We start from the raw sequence: 14,868 nt of genomic DNA, 5'->3' as shown, positions 1-14,868 counted from the left end.
AGTTTGCTGGAAATTTGTTTAGAGTAACTGCCAACTGACAATGTACGGGTTTCCCAGATTTGTTAAGAAGCTCTTAATGCTAAGAGCTTCTTAGGAGCGTTCTAAGAGCGTTTTAAGAGCGTTCTAGAGCGTTCTTAAGAAGGTCTTAGCATTGAGAGCTTCTTAACGAATCTTGGAAACCCGGACAATGTTGTCCAGCAAGTAGCCCAAGTAAGTTAATTCATGGCTAGCTAGGTACATCGCAAAAATGTAACTTTTCAGTTGAGATGCCATGTTTTGGTCCCGCTCTAAAATGCTAAATGATTGGTCAAAACAGACGTGCCATCAAATATGATTGGTCAAAAAGACAACACCGGTAGTATCACACACGAAGGGAGGAGAAGTACATAAGCATTTTTTATGGAATAAGCACAAATTGAAGCAGGAAAGGGGACAACCCAAACACTGACTACTTTTGTTTACTGGCCCGATGTTAGACTTTACTGGCCAATGGGCCAGCTTTAATGTTGAACCCTGCACACACACTATTGCAGTCTACTCGCCTTTTCTTACAATGACAAAACAACTAAAATGCACTTTTATAGTGAGTGCTAAAATACCATCATTACAAGCATCTCTCAGATATTGTTACCTCAATTTCATACAATTCTCTTTTTCCCCTCTGCTTCGGTAGCTGCGAGACAATGAGCAGCTCAGTCGTATGTGCTTGGAGCAGGAGGAACGTGTGGCAGAGCTGGAGAGGCATGCAGAACAGGAGGCAGGGGAAGCTGAAGACCGTCGGCGAATGCTGGACGACGTGCAGAGCGACAAGGCCACCATCAGCCGTGCACTAGCACAGAACCGCACACTCAAGGACCAACTGGCTGAGCTGCAAAATGGCTTTGTCAAACTGGTGAGACCTAGCAAGCTTGCTAGCTTTGTTTCCTAAATACCTATTTAAACAAAACCGCTCTTCAGTCATTGGTTCATACAACTGTCACATGGCTCTCCTTTCATTGGCTCCCTTGCATAGACCTTTGCATGCATGTGTGTTTGCCTGTGTGCATCCCTTGCAGTGGACCTTTACAACATCAACCCTACCCCCACTAGCTAACAGTCACCAGACCTAAGTCTCCCTTTTAGCTCTGTCAAACAGTATCTCCTTTAAACAAACCCCCAACTCTTCTTAGTCCTCAGCCCCAAGATAATTGTCTTGTATGTTACCTAAGCCTGGACCTTGCCTACAGTTTCATTTGGGGGTGGCTTCTCTACACACAAGGCTAAACAGTATCATTTCAGGGCTCTAGACTGACCAAATGGTCACATTTTGCGACCAGTTTTAGAGACAGTGCGAGCATTTTTTACAAACACTCGCGCACGTGCGACCTACAAATGTTGAATTCATTAGGTGTGCACAATGTCAGCACACGTTAGCAACAACGCATAGATACGACGTTAGTCAGACAGTGTTATCAGTGTTCCTTCTGTATTACTACCGTAGCTAAAAGTCATGGAAAGTTGAGGCAGTTTTTCACTAGGTACCTATAAACCTAGCTAAAAGTCTCGGGAAGTTTAGGCAATTTTTCGCAAGGTTCCTACGAACGTCGTAATCTGCCAGACAAGTGGGTTCCCCTTCGTTCTTTTGGTGAGCAGTTTCACAAGCTTTTCTTACCCGGCGTCATGGAGCCTAGCAACTAAATACTTATTTAGCACTCACGTTTGTCTCACTCTCAGTCGGTTTCAGCTCCAGACGTAAGCTCCAAGCTTACGTCTAAAGATAACGTTAAAATGAGACACATTAAGCACAGCCTCATGAGTAAGCTAATAATAATAACGCTACTAAACGAGACAAAATAGCGTTATAACATTTTGTCTCGTTTTTATTTTGTAAACTACATTTTGTCTCGTTTTTATTCGTCAACGATATTGCATTATACATTTAATTATAGTCATCGTTACATCACCAGCATTTACGTTGCGTCTCGTTTTCGTCACTTGATAAAGGTTTGTTGACGACGATATTTAGTCATAATTTTCGTTGACGAAAGCAACACTATCTGTAACAATGTCTGAAGACTATTTGAAGACCCAACGGTCATTAGACCCCTAACGGCGCTTAGTAGGGGAAAAACCCACCCCTTACTCCTCGGCTTGAGGCAAAGACTCCAGTGGATGTTGGTGGTATTGCATTTCTGATTAGGTACCCAGCTTGTCCGGTCGGTTTTATTCTATTAACTCAAGTCAACATATCCAAAACTATCTCCACCCAATAATTTTTCTATTCTCGAACCTCGCTCATACTACTAGCTTTTTCATAGAAGATTTTTGCCAAGTTTGAAACCAATCCAATATGGGTAAACTATTACCCCATTTATTTGTTTATTTCAAAAAAAGTTGCCTGGAACTGTGGTCGATTTACCTAAACTGACAGAGCAGAAGGAGAAAGGGCTTGATAATCTACAGTTGCCTGCCCTGCTGTTGCCAGGTGGCCATATGGTGGGCACACACATGAAATGTTGTTTATGTAGTTTATTCCCCTTATTTTTTTTTTTTTTTTGAAAGCAGATTAGATTTTTTGTTATAAATATTCTTACGTTCATGACATGATATAAAAGCAATTACTATATTATGTTAAAGTGTGAGAATAGACTTTTGACATGTCTGTCTGGTGCAAAATGAAGATTAATACATTAACTAACTACTAACCACAATATTGTTATGGTTATGCAATATTGTCGTTCAACACCACAACAATGTCATACAATAACAGTTTTGTAGGTTGCAGGCCACATTTATACACTAATGTTAAATTGAAGGCAAAGGAATCTTTTGTCAAAGTTACTGGGGGTCCAGTGAGTTGCTGATTGAGAAAGATAGGTCAGATGTGTTGTGAACACTTCCAAAGTTGGCGAATGTCAGTTTAACCCTTGTGCTGCCTTCGGGTTAGATGAGCCAAAGGTTCATAACGAACCATCATTTTACCCAATTTTACCCAATACAAAAACAAACTAAAATTATTTTCTTTTAACCGTCGCAATGTGGGGGGTCTGAGACAGCCCGACGGTTAGAAGAAAATGCTTCACTTTGTTTTTGTATGCGGTAAAGTTGTCGCAATACGACGGTGGGTCACAATGACTGATGGGTCGGAATGACCCGAAGATAACACAAGGGTTAAGCAGTGTTGGCCACAGGGCTGGAGTTGTGTGATCGCTGCAGCATCACAGGACAGCCAGGTAGATGGATGAACAGAAAGGGAAGGGACCAGGAACTTTCTTGCTGTCCATCGAAGGAAAGGGGAGGTGTGGAGGGGGGACAGAGAGAATTGAGCAGGAATGCAGAGGAGCATCAAACAGTTAAAATAACAGAAAGGGTGAGGTCTTCACCAGTCACGTATGAACTAGTGCATCAGTTTAGCAGACAAAAAGGGGTATTTGATGTAGCCCTAGACACCAAGACAGCGCCAACCCTCCAAAATTGGAACATAAAATCTGTTCCAGGGAAGAAAACGAAATAAGTGCCCTGTCCCCCGTCGTCTCAAGTTCAGGTTTACGTAATTTGTAAATTAAAGTTATATGATATCAATGCAGACAAAACGATACTTTATTTGAATTTAAAATTATATGATACATATACATAAACACACACTTGCGGTTTGCATTATTTGTAGTTATTTGTAAGTGTTAAACTAAACACAAGCACACACACAAACTACAGCTGCCATAAAAACTGTCCCTTTAAGACAGGCTGACTTTGCTCTTTCACATGCTTTGGAGTAAGAATTTTAATGTGGCACTTTGTCAGCGGTGGAGCAACTTTTCTACCATAGTTGTAGCAGTGCTAGTTAAGTTAGTTGGTTGGTTGGGAATACTTTTTGTAAAGGAAGATTACCCAAACCTGTGGAACTTGGAATAAACTGCTTTTGTACATCTTTTTTTACACCTAGTCCTGAGAAAGTATTTTCTATGCTTGCGGTTTCAAGTAACACCTGAACAACAATCACCAATCACACCAGTTATAGGGTGTGCTTGCTGTCAGCGTCTTGGGTTTTTATCTCTCCCCCCCACCACTTTATGTATTTCCTGACATAATTATTATATTGTTATTTCCTGTGATCCAATTCTTAGACTAATGAGAACATGGAGCTAACTAGTGCCATCCAATCGGAGCAGCATGTAAAAAAGGAGCTGGCAAGAAAAATGGGACAGCTGCAAGTGGACCTGCATAACTTCAAGGAGCAGGTGGGTGGGTGCACACACATTCTCACTCATGCACACATTTAATTGGTTAAGGGGTTACTGGGCATGAATAACAAATGTATTGTCAGCATCGTCATCCATCTTTTGCCTAAGCGGAGCCAGAGAGGATACCTATTTGATCCAAGATAGTGCTGCGAATGGCAGCCTTGGTGCGTGCTGTTTTGTCGCGTTTTGTCTTGTAACTCAGTGTTCTTCCAAGATTCCCTGAGTTCTCTGACAATGGACAAGCTCCTCAAGATCATGGAAACAACTACGGATTTAATTCCCACTTTTCTGCTTCCTATAGCAGAATTAGCAGACATTATAGTCAAAGCCACTCTCGGCTTTGTCCTCGCAGCGAAGCGTCGTAGGAGAGGTAAAAGGGTTGGTGCGACTTCAGGAAATCTCACCCATATACAGACCATTCATTAAATGCCCAACCAGAGAAGGGAACACTTTGGATCACTGCTACACTACAGTCAGTAGAGCCTACCCCCCGAGCAGCACTGGGGGACACTGACAATGCCATGGTCCACCTGATTCCTGCATACAGCCAGAAACTAAAGCTCTGTAAACCTGCAGTGAGGACATCAAAACAGTGAGGCTATGGAGGATTTGCAGGCATGCTTGGACTGTACTGACTGGGATATGTTCACAACTGCTACCAATAGTCTGGATGAGCTCAGAGGCTGTAACGTCATACATCATCTTCTGTGAGGACTGTGATGAAGAAAGTGTTTTTCCGTCTCTTCATAAACGGAGTGACTAAGTTCAGTTGAGTTCTGGATTTTAATAAGTATTTATCAATCTGCAGATTGGGAGAGAACCAGACCTCTGACAATAAATGACAACACAACACCAGGCTTAGGTCTCAATCAAGTCTCTCTCCGCTCTGAAGGCCAGAGGACCATCTTTTATAGGGCACAAGAATGTAAACATAGATAGTGACAGTCAGGCAGTAATGACGTTACAACAGTCTCAGAGAAAGAGATTCACAGCTCCCAACACATGACCACTCAAACTACAGAGTTCATAGTTGGAGCTCTCCTTGTAGTCATGACAAGGACCATTTAGCCAGTACTTTCTCCTGATCTCAAACATCTATTAACCCTGACACATAGACACAATCTACTCTTACTAATAGCAAGCTTACATGAGAACATACTAACTAGTATCCAATGACTAGTTCTCTTGATTAGTGAATAATGTAAGCACACAGGAAATCTAAATTTCTTCCACAACTGCAATATACCGACACGCACCAGGTTGATTTACAACAACGACAAACCCTGGTTCACAGCAAAACTCAGAAGGCTGAGGTTGGACAAGGAGGAAGTGTTTAGGAGTGGGGATTGAGGCAGATTCAAGGAGTTGAAGAACAGGTTTAGCAAGGCGGTGAGAGGCTAAACGACTACTCAGAGAGACTAAAACACCAGTTCTCAGCTAATGACTGCGTCTCTCTGGAGAGGGCTCAGGCAGATAAACTACAAGCACACCCAAATACATATGAGAGAATATAGGTTGAGCCTAGCCAGTTGGCAAGCACACCCAAATAAAAAAAATTAACGCTTACATTTTACGCCAACGCTTTACACATCCTCTAGTCTTAAAACAATACTCTGATTCAATCACAAGATCATATGAAGACTGTTGTCAATGTTTATTACACACCTGAGAAATTAAATGTTAGGTAAAAATCTGCTTTATTGTGAATATTTGAAATATGCATGCTTGGCAAAATGCTCGGGCCTCTTCCAATGACTGCCTTCCTTTCCTCACTTTGCGTGGTCCAAATTCTCACTGACAAATCCAGGCCCCTGACACGCGCAAGCTTGGAGCCACGCGCCTACATCCAAGGCTTTCTGGAAAGGGTGGCAGACTGTTAAGACATTCTGCGGCTAGTTTGGCCAAAGCTAATGTTAAGTCCAGAAGTCCAGAACTAAAGTTGAATCAACCGAACCTTGGTCATTTTTTCTTCTTCTTGGGCACAATGAAACTAAGGACTAGACTTACACTTTAAAAAAAAAAAAGCATGGGCCCAACCTGAGCATCAAAGCTGTGACTTTCAAAAGGATGACATTTTGACCCCATCAGGCCAAAATGTCTGAAAGTTGGAATGCATGTCTTATTGCTCATGGGGAACAAAAATGTCTCCAGAACCCATAATGTCTGCAGCATGGATTTTCTTCTACAGGGCAGCCCCTAGAACAGAAATGTAAAACTTTGTGAAATTTGAGACATTGAATTTACAGTCCACTATTAACTACTACTCCAAAAATGGCCCATGTGAGACAATAGCTGGCGCTACAGACCATGCCCCACTTTGTCAATTTTCAAAGTGATGCAATTTCCAGTGTAAGTCCACAAATTCTTAAACTTTGTACATATGCCTTATTTCTCTCACACCTTAAATTTTTTGCCTGACGATTACGCGAAAAAAATATATTGCCGTTAATCTATTCTCAAAGTAGGGTTGGGAGCTGGGTCTATACTACGCAAGCTATGATGACTTTCACCTTGGTATTTTAGCACGGATGTATACCTAGCAGAATTGCACTGTTTATTCCTTGTGTATGAAATTATCACATCAAATGTGACGTGCTAACACGGATGCAGCTATGAAGCCGCCTGGTTTGCTTCAGGGAAAATATATTTTTAAGAAACTTCCCAATGGAAACCTCGACAAGATTAAGGTTGTTTGCACCTTGTGCGGAATTAGTTTACTTTAGGAGTTCTTCCAGTCTCAAATACTACCTAAACGTAAAGCATTAGCTAATGCGGAAAATGCCGGGCCAAGCACTAATGTAGCGCAGGGGAAGAGTTGTCGTCAAACTACGTTACTATGTTTGAGTGCAACCGAGGCAAGCCGTCAGCACAGCTTTATCAGCCAAGCTAACTAATCTAATAAACAGTTAATAAACACAAGTACATCTTATTGAACATAATTTATTTTCATCACCAATTATCATAGTAGAACAGCTTTCTCAAGCAGTTTGTGATGCATTTTGGAAACAGGAGATGAGCCCCTAGTCTAATGCGCCACCTGGCTTGAGAAACCCGTTTTCAAAGACTTACTTTGTCATTATTTGGGTAGCACACATTCAAACGAGCCATTAACGCCAAGATTACAGTGATATTAATCTAGATTTAAAAAATGTATCTATGCCCACTACTACTATAATTATCTGCAAAATTACATGTTTGTGAATTCTATTAAGTGCTTTAGCTTTACAAGGGCGTTTGTGTTGACCGGTAAGCGCAATTTTTAAGTCAAGACATACCGGAAACAATAATTGTAATCGTAAAATGCAAATATGTTTTGTACAGCTGATAAACATCACTAATAAATGCATTTAGCATATTCACACATGAGCGAAACAAATCATATTATATGACTTTGATAGTTGACAACTATTTAGCAAATGGTCTAAACCATTTATGAATATAAGGTAGGCCTGAGGAGATGACGGCATGGGCTGTTATGGTCATTGGATTCACAAAATGTGTAACCGATTGGTCTTGAAGGCTCATTATTTATAATAGACGGACAGACTACAGGGCTCTGACTCCTCGATTTGGACGGTGTTGTGCCGGCCACACATTATTGTTTCCACTCTCTTCGACTTACTCCTTCACAATCAAAGTCCCCCTTTTCTTCTTAACATTATAACTGCCCACTCAATAAAATATCTTACAATAGCATTTCTGAAATATCGAGAAGTATAAATGAGTATTTTACAACCTCTTACATCTGGCTGCAATGGATGCCCATATTTTGTACAATGAGTGAGTGAACGTAACAAAAGCTGAAAACACAACAACATTAACACACAACACAGCGACATTAACAAAAACAAAACATTTATAAAAACGCTACATTTCAAAAACAATCTACTACTTACAACACAACAGCATTGGTTCACAGCACCAACATCAGCTGAGAACACCGCAGCATTAGCGGAGAACACCGCAGCATTAACCGAGAACACCGCAGCATTAGCCGAGAACACCGCAGCATTAGCACAAAACACAACAACATTTGCAGAAACGCTGCTTTTCAAGTTCACAACAAATTGTTCTCTTTGCACTGCCCCTAGTGGTCTGGAGAACGATTTGGTGTGAACTTGAAATGCAGCGTTTCTGCGAATGTCGTTGTGTTTTGTGCTAATGCAGCGGTGTTCTCGGCTAATGCTGCGGTGTTCTCAGCTGATGTTGCTGGTGTGAACCAATGCTGTTGTGTTGTAAGTAGTAGATTGATTTTGAAATGTAGCGTTTTTATAAATGTTTCGTTTTTGTTAATGGTGTTGTGTGTTAATGGTGTTGTGTTTTCAACATTTGTTTGCTTCGCTAATGTTGGTGTGGTGTGCACCCGTGGGCCACCGTAATTATGTGTCAGTAACAACGTCCCTGTCTGAAAACTCAGGGTTATTCAACCCCTATCTGCGCTAAAGGTAGGGAAATCCGGCTCGGTGCTTCTGGTGTTAAAAACCTCTTCTCCCTTCCCCAAGTTGGATCACAAGTCCAAGGAGTCGCAGGCACTGCAGGAACAGAGGGATCAGCTGTTGGCCTATCTTCAACAGTACTCTGCAGGCTACCAGAACCTGGCCACTGAGAGGGAGGAGCTGCACCAACACTACTTGCAGCACAGCCAGCTAATGGACCAGCTGCAGCACAATGAGGCCGAGGGACGGGTCCAGCTGGAGATGAACCAGAAGCGGCTGGAACAGACCCTGGTGAGAGGGATTTACTGTAATTGAATAATATGATGGGTATTATTTAGATGAAGATGAAGTAATGTTTAACCATATACAACCTCATCGTATTCTGTTATAAGGGTTTGTTGATGTTGATGAGGACATTGTGCCATCACATGTGAAATGTGGGTCCTAAGATAAAACAAACTAGTTGAACAATGCAGGGGAATTACCATCCCATCCCTGAGCCTCTCTCTTCTCTACAGAGTGCACAATAATGTAAGACTGGATATTAAGGAGCTATGTCAGCTGCTGCTGCTACATAGGATAGCTTTGATTCATGTAACAATGCATAATTATACGCCAATATAAGCAGGGCTCTAAAGTTTTGAAGACAGGCAAGAGTGACATTTCCCTCTCCCCCCCCCCCCATCAGGGTTTCAACATTAATGACATTTTTTCAAAAGTGACCTGTAACATTGACTATGCAAAACACTTAAATGTATTTAGTGCTAATACAATTATTCCGGGAAAGAGATGTTTATAATGTGACAATATGTCAGTCATTGTGTGATAACGAAAATATGACTAGGCCTAATATACGTAACAGGCGTGGGATTGCAAGCTCCGTGGGAGGTATCGGGCCTATATTAGTTTCGAACCTGCCACCTCTGACATCTCAAGCGCCACCACTACCAACTACGCCAACGAAAAGCTAACCATTGGTTGATGCGGGTGGCTTTTAATTACCTGAGCAGTTAGTTTCACCGATAAACACTGGCTACATTGATGGACTACTTGTTTATAGCAGGTGTTGTCAGTGAACAGGCTGTAAAACTGTTGGTTAAGTTACAGACACTCATAAAAAAACTGATGCTAATTATCTGGGAAACGTTTTCTAACAGCAGTCAAGTTGTCATTGTTTGTGTCAAACAATTTGTGAATTTGTTGTAACATTAAAACAGGAGATCATGACTGCTCAAAGTGATGCCCGAGCTACAGTGGTTTGCTCTGTAGATGAACGAAACTTTCGGAAGACGCTGTAGCAGAATCACGTGAAAAATTACAGGGTATGCTTTTTTTCCATTGGTTGTTGTATTAAATCTTACCCAGATACAATGGTGCTATTTTCCGATTGGCTATTGTGTAGACCCTTTCTTTTTTTTGATGCAAGGTAGCGTGACATGATGCAAATATTGCAAATATTATACACAACTGGATATATCTATTTTTTTACTATTCACAGGGCATTTCTCATTATATCCATTACTTCAAAAAGTCACGTTAAGTGAAAGGGTTTTCCCTCGAGCTTCACTCGCAGTGCACTGGCAAGAGAAGACAAACAATGTCATTTGACTTGGGGGCAGAGGGCGACGCTGACGTTATGGTGGCAAAATAAATGAACACAGAACTGGATGATATCGCAATCAAATGTTATTTAACATTACTAATGATGGGTTTATGGTATGCAGCTACAATAAAACAGGCTGTTGCCCGGGCAACAATAGCCCGTACCTGTGCATGTCCCTGTATGGAGTGCGGGAGAGAGCAGCGTTTAATGATTGGAAGTACCGACATTACTTTGAGTTTGACGCGGTAAAAAGTGACAAAAACATTAGCGTCCGCTGTACACTGCATGGGAAGAGAACTTTTATCTACAGCAAATAATGGTTTGTAAATCTGAGTATAAACCGCACTGGAATATATGCTGCACTTTATACAGGAACAATGATACCAAGCAATGCACGAGTATAGGCGATCTGACAGCATGCCGTTGTGTAACACTTGGGAAACAAAATTAAGTGCGTACGGTATGTTTTCTATTGCCCTGGAATTTAATAACTAATATTTTTAGACACGTGAGTTCTAAGTATTTCCAACGGTCCCCAAAGCGCAAGTTATTTTTCCCGAAAAGGTAGCTAGCTAGCTTTAGTTAGCTTTAGCTTGCATAATACTCATAGCAGTGCTACTACCATGCTAGTGTTACTATTTAGCCCTTTCATTAGTAAATTTTGAAGCCATACTAAAGCATTTGTGGCATAGTTTTTGTCCATCTGAAAATATTCAGTTTGAATGTTCGAAATCGCATATATGCAACGTTACGCTGTGAGACCTGCATTTGAACCATCACATATGTGATCTAAAAATATGCCTCCAAAACATAAATAAGCTTAATCTAGTTTTGAAAAACTGGCTAATATAACACATTTACTGGAAGCAATACTGAACAGTAACAACATCCCTGGTCTGAAGACACGGCGCTCATGTGACCGGCTATCTACGTTGTAAGGAGAAAGCACATTCAAGCACGTGTAAGAAAAAGCACATTCAACTTTGTCAGCTCTCTTAACCCTTAACACTCGCTCTATATCAGAACCTATACTCATTGATCCTGGTCCTTTTAGATGTTTATCTGCTCCAAATGACTGGGTTGTGAAATCAAAAGTTGGAAGCAAGATACCACTAATAAGTTTGTCCTTTGTGCACCTCCCCTCACCTGTCACTGAAGGTCAGTTACTGCTAACTTGTTGCTAGCCAACTTCCACTGAGGGGATTGTTTGAATACGCCGGTATTTCTATGTACAGTGGATATAAAAAGTCTACACACCCCAGTTAAAATGATCTGCAATAAAAATATTTGTCTGGGGGCGGGGTCCTCCAAATATACTAGTCTGTAATAGCAAGCTGTCATGAATATGTTTTCAAGCTTGTTGTTTGTCAACAATGTCAACATGACACGCACGCTTTTTATTTCGAGTCTTCGGGTCTGTAACTCCCAGAGCCCCAGACATGACAGCTGAAATTCGTAGTCACGAAATGCTAATTTGTGGCCACGAAATGCTATTTTCGGGATAATGATCTAGCCTACCTTTATTGCGGGCAGTTCAGTTATGTGTGGGGCACATAGGCTACCCAGCGCAAGCTAAAGGTGCAGTCATGGACATAGATGATTTGATTGTATTGTATTTTAGGCTTGTGAATGACCGTGGTAAAGTTGGTTTGAAGTTCGATATTTAACAGATATTCTGACGCCCAGTAGGCTATTGTGTTGTTTTAACTGGTGTTAGCACCGCTACGACCGGCCGCTTAGCCAATGATGTTGGCTGCCTAAACAACGTGTATGTTTAGGGACCATCAACAAATCACAAGTTTCAAAAGTCAATAGCTTCTCAACAACATGAACTAATACTGTTGAAATAATGTTAAACTGTTGAAGATGTATGCATTCATGCTGCAAAGCCTTTATTTTGTAAAGTTATTAAAAATAATTCTTTATTCAAAATAAACCTTCAAACTTCAATAGCTTTTTGGTCATGTTACCTATAATCCTCAAATTCATTTAAGTGTTCACTGACTATGCACATTTTATATATATATATATATATATATATTCCCCGAGGAGTATGCCCCGGACCCCCAAAGGGGTTCGGATCCTTGTCACCTTTTTCATCCCTGGTGAGTTTGCACCCCTTCTGGGGAACGAGGCGAACGACTGGCCCGTCTTAATTACGTGATATGCTGTTGTTATAAGCCGTTTTTTTTAATTTATTTTTTTATATGCCGTTGTTATAAGTCATTGAATAATACCTGACCAGCTTGGTCAACGGCCTGGAAGATGAAAATGGAAGACACCAGGTGCTGTCTGCTAGCATGGCTGGTCAGGGATTGTTTTCAAAAATTGTCGGTGCCAGTGTAAAAAGATCCACTTTTGTCTGCTTTAGAAGGGAAAATACAATAGACAACACAGTGCATCTTATTTCCATAAAAAAAGTTGCTTCCGTTTGAGCTCTTAGCTCTACTTTGCTGCCATCTTCACTTTATCTCGCGCCAGTCTCGCTCCAGTTGTTAAAAATGTATCAACATTATAGAATTACAATTTGACAACCACTCGTCACTCACTACTCAACTCTTGATTTGCAAACTGTGTGCCCTACGAGCTGCAAAGTTATTTATGCATTTAGCAAATAGCAAAACATATGAAGGATGTAAACTTTTATAATGCACTTTTATTTTTTCAATCAATAATTTGCAATGGCCCGATCGGGCCAGTGAGTTGCTAGTTTAACTGTCCCGACGTTACTTTTTACTGGCCCCGGGCCATCGTTATTGTCGAGCCCTGCCAGTTATTAGAGAGTGTGCACACTTATGCAATTCGGTAATTCTAGTTTGTTTTTCCCCTCAAAGATTTGTTTGTTTTTCAATTGAATTGTTCATGTTACAGGTCACATTAAAGGTGGAAAAAAGTTATGAATTGATTTATCTTTCTCAAATGTTTTTACATTTTAATTTTTTTTTCTCCTTTGACAAAACCTGGCATTTTAACGGGTGTGTAGACTTTTTATATCCATTGTATATTTGAGACTACACATTCGTAGATGTAGGCCTATGTTTCAACTATATGAAAACGGAATATGAGGTCAATCGGTTTAAATGAGTGAAAACAAGGCACAATTTTCTCTCTATCCATATGCTTTTAGTGCTGACGGGAGAGAAATGCCCGTGGAAGGCTAACTAGCTATATAGAGCGAAGGGCAGTTTGTAACGCTCAAAATGTACAGTAGTTCTAAAACAAGGGCACTCGTCGGACATAAATACAAACTGGAAAATGTTTGCTGAGCCCTATAGAGGAGACCTTTATGAACAGATTGTCAAAGTTTAGGTTGTGGCATTGGAAGTTCAGGTTAGTAGTTTTCACCAATTGAAAAATGTACGCTGTTCGTTGGCTTCCAGCGCTTTATTTATTTATTTTTTATTATTTTTTTAAACTAGTGTCGCGTACAACGTTATAGTGAGCTACACATACAGGTATCTAATGATTATTTCACCAACGAATCATTGACTTGTAATTAGGGCTGTGAAAATTAACGCTTTATGATTAAATTACAGGATTAATTCGTTATTTATGTTTAACGCATTTAACGTAAAATACCCACAATTCCACCCAATCTGCAACTTATGGATGAGAAGATCGTGTTCCAAAAAAACTACGATGGAACATCCAATAAAACCAAAGTGATATGCACACTCTGCGGAAATACGTTATTGCTCTGGATAAGAGCATCTGCTAAATGACTGAATGTTATCGTTTCACCGAAGCAATACCAGCCTAAAGTAACCTATACCACCTCAACGCGAAGCATGCATTGGTCGGCGAGGGGAGTTCAAGTAGAATGCGCCAAACCACCCTCACTGAACAGTGTAGAGCCCTCACTAAGTCTGCCTGTGACAAGGTGACTAGCACAGAGCCAAATGTATTGCAAAAAGCTGTAGACCGATTTATACTGTTGAGGACGAGGGGTTCACCAAAGTTTTGCGAGTGGCAACGGGTGACTCGAGCATCAAGGTACCGCAAAATCTAAGACGCACACTAATGACAAAAATTCGGAAAATCGGTAATATGTAATTAATCATGATTAATCCACAGAAACCTGTGATTAATTTGATAAAATGTTTTAATCATTTCACAGCCCTACTTGTAATGTCATTATCTAGAGTAATGTCATAATAAATCCTAAAACAAAAATGTATTTGTGAGGCATGTTTATTATTTTAACGACAAAAAACAAACCGCTGTCATGTGTTGTCCAACAGAGGCTAATGTCATGATGCTCACGCCTCACTGAAATTGCAGACAATAAAGTCAACTAAATATACCTGCAAGCAGCAATGAGGTGGCCAAGCAGTCAAATGACCCAGAAAACATTTTAGACCTCCTCAGAAGAGGGAACGAGTAAACGCAGCAAGTGTGGTGTGAACCATCAAAGATTTGCTGAAATACGACCCAACTTCCTGTTTGATGGCTTAACGGCACATTTTGATTGCCTGTACCGGGTAAACGGTTCTGAAAATCAAAAAATCATGCGAGGGCCTTTGTGAGGCTTGGTCTGAGGATACTCTCTGCCAGATTTGGTGAAGATTGGACAACATGTGTCGGAAGAGTAAAGAAAAAACGATGAATA

General features: G+C 40.7%; 1 protein-coding gene across 15 annotated transcripts in view; it reads left to right on the top strand.

The window, feature by feature from the left end:
• The window catches only part of golga2 (golgin A2), a 142,188-nt gene that overhangs the window by 60,082 nt on the left and 67,238 nt on the right, over nt 1-14,868 (top strand). For all 15 annotated transcript variants that reach the window (XM_084686551.1, XM_084686544.1, XM_084686548.1 and 12 more), the window contains 3 exons: nt 674-892; nt 4,104-4,217; nt 8,723-8,947. In XM_084686551.1, coding sequence (XP_084542677.1) covers nt 674-892; nt 4,104-4,217; nt 8,723-8,947 — 558 coding nt within the window. The remainder of the gene's footprint in view (nt 1-673; nt 893-4,103; nt 4,218-8,722; nt 8,948-14,868) is intronic.

Source organism: Hypomesus nipponensis, chromosome 22 (genome assembly GCF_054491055.1).
Source record: "Hypomesus nipponensis isolate SF chromosome 22, ASM5449105v1, whole genome shotgun sequence".
Lineage (NCBI taxonomy): Eukaryota > Metazoa > Chordata > Actinopteri > Osmeriformes > Osmeridae > Hypomesus > Hypomesus nipponensis.
This window is presented reverse-complemented; position numbering and strand designations above follow the sequence as displayed.